General features: G+C 55.8%; 1 protein-coding gene across 1 annotated transcript in view; it reads right to left on the bottom strand.

Moving 5' to 3' along the window:
- SEPT5 (septin 5) overlaps nt 1–81 on the bottom strand; it is a 21,634-nt gene extending 21,553 nt beyond the window's left edge. Inside the window, exon 1 of the mRNA XM_026037837.1 lies at nt 28–81. Coding sequence (XP_025893622.1) covers nt 28–48 — 21 coding nt within the window. The 5' untranslated portion in view covers nt 49–81. The remainder of the gene's footprint in view (nt 1–27) is intronic.
- Between the last annotated feature and the right edge of the window lie 8,194 nt (nt 82–8,275).

Genomic DNA, 8,275 nt, shown 5'->3' with positions numbered 1-8,275 from the left:
AGACTTGCAACAGAGAGAGGTTCTTACCAACTGCGGAGATGACGCCATCTGTTTCCATTTAGGCGCTGGCTCGCAGGAGCAGCCACAGAGCAAAGGGCTCTGTGGAGACTTTGTTCTCCTGAGCGCATAGGGCCCGAACAGCCACCCGCCTGGGACAGACTTGCTCTCAATTTGCTCTCCCCAGGGCAACCTAGTCCCTCCCCTCCGTGCAACACGCACACCTGGGAGGCGAGACAGCGCTCCCAGCTTGGTTTTGCTTTCAAGCTCCTTCCTACATCCACCCACAGGACACTTCCCGCGGGCACAGAGAACATGCTCCCTGCAGACTGCACAACCACACCGAATTACCCACTGATCCGCAGGGCACCACAACAGAGAGGCTTCTCCAGACCTTTCCCACTTCATTTGGGTCTGCCTTCTGCAAAGCCAAAAGGGATCTGTTGCTCACAAGCCAGGATCCCCAAATTAACAGCTACCAGACCCTGGTGGCAGCAGGCAGGGCCCTGGGCTCCTTTCTGGGATGCTGCTGGAGCTCCAGCACAGGACACCACAGGTGGCAGGGACTGCCACAGGCCTGAGTCCAGCCTAACAGCGAGTGCTGGCCCGAGCCCTTCCCGGGATAGGGCAGAGCTCCTGCCCCGCTTCCCTGCCCCGCAGCTCCCAACACCAGCAGGTTTGAGGGACGCTGAGCAGAGGGGATGCGGGGGACATTTAGTGCCCAAGCCCTGCTCACCCACGCGTTTCAGATTCCCCCTTCACACACAGGAACCAGGCCTGAGGGAGCAGAAAGCAGTTCTTCGAGCTGGGCAGAGCCCAGCACCCTGCAAGATGTGCATGCCCTGCCACCCATGGAAGCGGCCGCACTAGCTAATACTAGAAAAGCCTCCAGTTTTACTTTTGGACACCGCTTCGCCTTCCGTGCCGCTCACCTTCCTGCCCACAGCATTCAGAAAGACAAGCAGGGCCAGACACAGAGCCCAGCAGCAGAGCCCGCTCACCCACCTACACCCAGGTGGGCTGCGCGGCTGCACCCGTTGCCGCCGGCCACCACACCGGGGCTGGGGACGCCAGGGCCGGCACCCCTGCCAGGCAGGCGCAGGGGGATGGATGCTCCACAGCCACCAGCGCTTGCTCTTCCGCAGGGTTGTTCCCTCCGCCGGCACCGAGGACGCAACATCGCACCCCTGCAGGGCAAGCAGCCCTTAGGAGAGCAACAGGAATAGCCCAGGTATCGCCAAAAAGCCCTAAACACCAGCAGTGAGGGCAAGGAAGCAGCAGGGCCAGAGCAGAGCCTCATCAACACCCAGCTGGGAAGGCAGGGCCCGGGGTTGGCCGAGACCGAGAGGGGGGTCAGCCCGAGATGCCAGCCATGCCCCCCCAGACCATGCTGCCAAGGGGGAGCCTGATGCTCTGCCCCCACGTGGGCTCCCGCCCGCGTCGCCAAAACGGTGACCGAAACGCCAGGGCCCGCTCCAACTTGGAGCTGCAGACGGATGAGGTCACCCCCCGTCTGAAATCCCTTCCGTTCCCAAGCTGCTCACAAGACTGTGCCGCACATGAGAAGCGTGGGATGGGTGGGGAGGGAAACCCAAAGCGACAGAGCGCGTTCCCCACTAGGAGCTCAGCACTTCATTAATCTCTGCCTCCCCTTTGGCTGCCATCCGAGYGCCCCCCTCTCCTGCCCTCCCCTGCAGGACAAGGCTGCCGGGCGCTGCGGAGCCAGCACAGGGGCGGCAGCAACAGCCTGTGGCTGTCACACCAGCTCAGCCACCCTGCTGGCCCTCGAGCCCAGCAGGGCAGCAGCCCAGCTCTCCTTCTCCCCACACACCCCATCTTTGAAGCAATTTGCACCATCCACTAAGCCCATCCTCAGCTCCGAGCACAGCCCGTGGGCTGCTCGAGCAGAGCCCTGTATTGCAGCATCCATGCGCAGACTGTGCGGCCAGGCCTGCCCTCAGAACAGGCCTCTGCTGTGAGTACGGGGGATGATCAACTCACCTGCTGTCACAGCACAGGCCTTAGAAGGGCCACGGACCGCTGAGGATGTAACGCAGGTTGTGAAACTACCATAGGCCTCTGGACAGTCAGCAGTGGTGTCTGTGCTGCTGCCGGGACCGCAGTGAAACATGTCACCCATGTGAGCTGGGCCTCCTCCGGCCAGGAGGGCAGCAGGATCTGCTCCTCACCTGCAGAGCAGGAGGTTCTTATTAATCCAGAGCCCCAGGAACTGGATTGAGCAAGGATAGAAATTCAGGTCACCAGCACAAGGGAGTCCTGAGGAAGAGAGCCTTGCAAAGGCCAGGCTTGGCTAGGGGAAGCCAGACTCACAGCTTAGCAGCATCATTTTAAAAATACACTGACCACAGATGAATCAGTGTCTCATTCCTAGAAGCTCTAAATCGACCACAGTGCCCAAAAGTCTCAAGCAGTAACGGCCAAGATACATCACTGACACACGGCTCCCTCCTGCATGGTCATGGATTTTTCCTCTCATCCCAGATTTTGCTGTAAGTTAAAAAAGGAACACTGTGGCTTTGCCTGTCTCTTCCAGAATTCCCAGTCACCCATTGCAATGGCAACCAGTGGTGGGCTCCTGCAGAAGTAAAAGAGAAAGAAGCCTCTCTTTCCTATCCTGCCTCCAGTCACGGAGAGCCAAGCTGGCCAGGAGGGTCCTTTTCAGCATGGACAGTTTCTATGGCTCTTACTGATTTCCAAGGCAAGGATGAAAGGGTCATTCAGGGCTGCTTGGGATCTACCTCTAGCAGTGTTTTCCCAGCTATTTTCCTCTGCCAATCCCTTTCCTGGACACAATCCATGGACCGYAGCACATGAAAGGCAACGGTGAGCCTGGCACAAGGCGCGTGAGCCTGCGCTGCCCAGCACGGAGCTACACGTGGCAGGGAGCGGGGCAGGCTCCCTGCCCAGGGCACATCTGTAAATACACGGGATGCTCAGCTCCTCTCAATTTCAAAGGACCTAAGAGCTTTCATCCCTAGTTAAAAAAAAAAAAAAAAAAAAAAAAAAAAAAAAAGCCTTTAATTTGTATTACTGCACATCAACTGCCTAAAAGATTTGCCTTTAAAATGACTATATTCCATGACAGCCTTTGTGGAAAGGCAGATGTTTCATCTAGGATCTTTCATCTCTACAACAGCAGCACAGGCCAGAAGGTACCAGCTCCTTGGTGTACCCAGAAGCTGCCAACGAGCTTGTAGGCCAGGGAGCACCTCGGAGCTGCTGTTGGGACACAGAGCCCTCCCGACACCGCCCTCGTGCTCCAAGGCCCCGCTCTGCCTCGCCCTAGGAGCGAGAGCATCAGAGCTGCTCTGTGATGCCCCCATAAAGGCACGGGGTCTACAACCCATCCTGGCACAGGTTTTGGCACAATCCACTGCTGATAATTCAGTGTGAAGCAACATAGCCAGACCAGACCAGACAACCTGGTTTGACCAGGACAGACCTGGAATACTGGGATCATCCTGACAATATCTCAGGGATGGTGCTTTATCCCAGATTGCGAGAAGGATTTGTCCCCTCTCCTTGTCCAAAAAAGTCACAATGTCYAGAGTGAAGATCTGCTCTTTGCAGACAGCATTACTGTGACATTGGTCTTATTGCTATTCCAGTCCTCGTTTCCACTATAATTTAGAGCTTATCCAACTGAAGTCATCAATATCATCTCTATGTGTCCTGTAGCAAAATGTTAACAGTGACACATTAATATAGCCCTGCTCTGATGAAACAGCTAAAACAGCTAATGGTAAAATCCTTCTTCTCATGGATTTCTTTTAGGAGTATCACTGATACCATCCTTTTCTTCCGGGCCTCTACCAGAATACCACAAGCTTTGGGAACTACTTGCAGGGTTAGAAGGGGGATGTTAACGGAGCAGGCAACAGGAAGACCGAGTTCATGGAAATGTCACTTTTGAAATGATTATAATGGATTTCTGGAAGTCAGAGAAGTGAAACTGGATTAAAGAAGATATTAGACAAGACAGAAAGTCATTTGACTGTAAATGCTATGGTTGTTGGACACACAAAGCACAGCATTACCCAGCATTAGAAAGAACTTGGAAGCAACGTAGTGGAAAAATTGCATTTGCTAAATTGTGCTTTCCTAGGAAGCAACCCCAGAGAAGTGAAAACAGCCACACAGGTGAGGAGGAGCCAGGCAGGAAGGAGCCAGACACTAGATCAAGGACCACTGAACAGCACAAAAGTAAAACCTGAGCATTCAAAAGAATCCATGACTAAACACCTCCATGGAAATCTCAGGACCAAACATGCAGAATGGAAAGAGATTGTCTTGGGTTTCTCGGTTGGGGTCCGACTCATGATGCCAAACAGCGGTGGTGGGGATTTAATTTCCAGAATGGATTTTCCAGCCATGGTTTAGCCTAGGATCTCCCCTCGTGCCCCTCGCAGACGTCATTGCCTCAAGCCAGGCTCTGACAATGGGCTCTTACCATCACATCACCCCGGGCAGGCTGGCAGCGCCCCATGGCCCCAGCGCCTCCACGTCCTGCCCCAGAGGTGGCTCTGCCCCTGGTGCAGCTGCTCGGGCTCTCGGTAGCCTTCGAGTCCTCGGGCCGCCCATCGCGTAGCGCCCACAAGAAGGGGCTCAAGCAGCTTCCAGGGCAGCCAGCCCCCAGGCAGCCACATCAGCAACCCCGTCCCCACGCCGTGCTGCCGCTACACAAACAACTACCCCAAAACCACCGTCACTTGTTTACTGGGAGAATAACTGCGCTATTGAGCGACACCTGCCCTTGGCAGCGCGGTCACGGGAGCAGCGGGGGCTGCTCACATCACACGGGCCATTCAAGGCGGYGCTCGGTGCCTGGCACTGCCCGGAGCCGCCAAGCAGCTGCCGCGGGCTGGGCTGGCCCGGCCGCCGCAGACAGCGGCGCTTTCACCAGCACCAACGKGGGCTGCAGGAACAGCGCAACTCGGAGCAGCGCCGCGGAGCGGCCTCATCTCGGGACAGCGCCGCTGCACAACAGGCGCTGAGGAAAAGTCCGTTTTGGTTTGAGCTGTGAGGTCCAGTCCTATGAGCCTGGAATGGGCAGACACAGCTCAACCAAGCGACAAGAAGAGCTGCTCGCACAGCACAGGAAACGGCTCCTGCTTGCAGCAGGGATGACTAGGAGGCTCCCGAGCAGAGGAGCATCATAGCACTGGAGCGTATACAGAAAAGCCACCTCTGCCTTTCTCACCTCCGTGGGCCTGGTCTGGGCTTAAGTGGCCGCCCCAGGGCCCTGGCAGTCACAAGTGGATCCAGAGCGCTTGGCGGCTCTGCAGACCTGGAGCCCGTCCCAAGCATGTGCCTGGATTAACTGCCCAGAAAAAAGCACAAACTCCTGTTAAGTAACTGTCCTCCCCTGTTCCCTCATAAATGCACGCTCTGCCAAGGRTTCCTTTCAAGGCAAGGAGAGCTCTCTAAAGTAAGCAGAGGAGCAGCAGCAGTATTCATCTTGGGAGCGAGGCCCGAGCGGCTCCACCACACTGTGCACCCGGCYGGCTCTGCAAGTGCTGCCCCGGGAGACGTGAGATCCAGATGGGATGTGGGATCCAGCCGGGACTGCAACTGTGGCCCCGGGAGACGCGGGACCCGCTCACACAGCGGCTYCCTTGCTGGCTCTCGCTCTCCTTGGCACCATGCGCTCCCAAGGCTTCGCTACACACCAGAGATTTCCCTTGGGATTTAAGCCCCTCTGCCTCGGGTTACTCCAGAGCCCACAGAAAAGGGCAAGTACCAGCTCCCCATGGCTGGGACTCTGTTTCCATCACGGCCTGAGCCCAGCTGGTATCAGCCCTCTGAGCAGCAGCTACGAAAATCTCCAGGCCCCTCAAGAGCCATAAATCTCGCTGAAGTTTTGACAGCAAGCCCAGGGCAGGGAGGGTTTATTGCTGCCCAAATAGCATCTCCACTACTGTTCACCTCCATTTCCAGCACACCACATCCCTCATCGCCCAACACAAATTCAGGAGAGCCTTTAAACCACAAAGAACGCAACCAAGGGGATGACAACAGCAGGACGGGCAGATAGCAGATACCTAACAGAGTGACTCAGATCTTACCCGAGTATGTAATTTATGTCACATAATTTATTTTAAAATAAAAGGAGACGTAAGACTGCAGAAGCCMAAGAGACTTCATGTGTGAATGTATCAATGCAGGAGCAAGCGCGGTGCAGAAGCAGGGCTGGACTAATTCCCTCTCTGAAAAACAGCCAGGAGACTATGCAAAAGGCTGAAAGCAAAGTGTCTCGCGGGGGATGAGATCTTAAAAAATAATTGCAACATAAACTGAAGCAGTAAAAGGCCTGGCCTGCCCTCTTTTGTGTGTTCACACAGCCCCAGGCACCAAGGGTCTACAAGGGAAAATGAAGCTGTCACTGGAACACGGAGCGCATCTGTCCTGCCATGGGCTTTGCTTCCATGGAAGCMGCAGGAAGATGTTACGTCCTTGGAGCCTCTTTTCCCACAAGCTGACTTAATGGATGTTCTTTCCCCTCAGTTCTGCCCAGAGGGCAGTGGGAAGGGCGCGCGCCCCTGGCCAGACGCTCATCATGCTGCTATTTGCTCAGGCTGCTGTTCCCAGCTCTGCTTCCCTCTGGAGGAGCCATTCCACGAGGACGGCAGGGTGGAGCTGGGCGCAGAGAGGCCATCCCAGCTCCGCACGCTGGATAACAGCTGTGGAGCCAACAGGGCACTCTCGGGAAGAGCAAGGAGCTGCGCGGAGCACCGCAGAGCGGGCCGGGAACGGATCTCACTCCCCAGCTCCATGCAACTTCTCTCCCTACCTGCCAACCTCAGGGTGAACATTTCACTCTTGGCAGGGGCAGAAAAGCAGCGCTCACTGAAGAGGGGAGTGAAAAGCTGGAGTTCACTTCTACAAGGGCTTCTAGGAGGGCTTCCCACCTCTCGTTGACTTAGGGCTATCCTGGCTCGCTTCGCCCTGAGCAGGGGCAGCCTCCCGAGCGGGGRAGCCTCAGTCCGAGCCGCGCTGCGCTCCCCGCTCTAGCACAGCCACACTGGCCCAATCCCGGCTGCCCGGCCGCAGCCAGGGAGGCTCCTGCCACTTGCACATCCCTGCGCTGTGCCACTCTGCTGGGCAGGGCCACGTTTCTGCTTCAGAGCTGCACTTCAGCCTCAACTTCTCTTTTTTATGACTTCAGGAGGGGACGGTTGTCCTTACGCCAGGGTAACCAAGCAACTCCCCTCCCTCCGCTGGCATCGCGCCCTGCCAGATGCTTGTGCAAGGTTTCACTTCCTCTGCAGCTCCCCTCAGAGGAGGCTGCGCCAGGCTCTGCTCAGGGAGCACAGCCCAGCGGGCCCCGGCTGCTCTGCTCCCTGTGCCRCCGCACGCAGCCGGAGTAACCACCGCGGCCCAGCAAGCGACAGACGGAGTCTAGAGCTGGATATTGGCAGCCACAGCACCCAGATACAAGCTGGAAATAAACACATGAGAGAGGGAATTAAGGATATCAACTCACCAATCCTCGAGACACAAAGGACTGCTCCCACTGCAAGCAGCAATGGAAGAATTCTTTCCTTTTCCGCAGCTCAGCCGTAACGCTGCCCCACACACGCGACCCTGCTCTGTTACCACCTTCCACTCTTTGTTTTAAACAGCGTTTCTGGAGGAGTGGGCTGTGGCTGAGCAGCAGCTCGCACACTGACAAGCAGCACATGCTCTGCGACCTCCTGCCAGCTTTTCTGAGGCACCATACACCATTCCAGCTCCCGAGCCTCCTTGTGGGAACACGATGACTGCAGACCTCTCCACAGCTTCAGGGATGACTCTCAGGGAGAAAAGGAATGTGCAACAGCAGACAAACATTCTTCCCTCTGCTTCGAGGCTAACCACACCGTAGACATATACATACACACACACACACACACACAGACAAAAACCAGCCCATGTGGGAATTATTCCAGTACGTGATAGAACAACTTACGTACACTTCACAAAAATCTGAAGCCACRCATTGTATTAGAGATGCCACATGTTCACTTCACCAGTATTAGGATGTTATTCTTYGTGGTTTCACTGTCCTAGGGAAATCTCAGCCTCCGACAGATAGGGAGTAAAATCCTCATCCCAGTTAGGCAGGAAAGCTCTGGAGGAAAGCACAGAGGGTGCCCTGCAGCTTATACTCTGCTATGCAGAAAAGAGCAATGCAAAAGTTAGTTCAACTAGAAGGAGGAAAGGAGGAGGAAAATCTCTTGGTTTAGGTGATTTCCCAGCAAGAAGTGCTAGAAGCATT

Source organism: Nothoprocta perdicaria, unplaced genomic scaffold (assembly GCF_003342845.1).
Source record: "Nothoprocta perdicaria isolate Ctin4 unplaced genomic scaffold, notPer1 scaffold_2, whole genome shotgun sequence".
In the NCBI taxonomy this organism is placed as follows: domain Eukaryota; kingdom Metazoa; phylum Chordata; class Aves; order Tinamiformes; family Tinamidae; genus Nothoprocta; species Nothoprocta perdicaria.
Note: the sequence above shows the minus strand (reverse complement) of the source record. Positions and strands in the feature narration are given on the sequence as shown.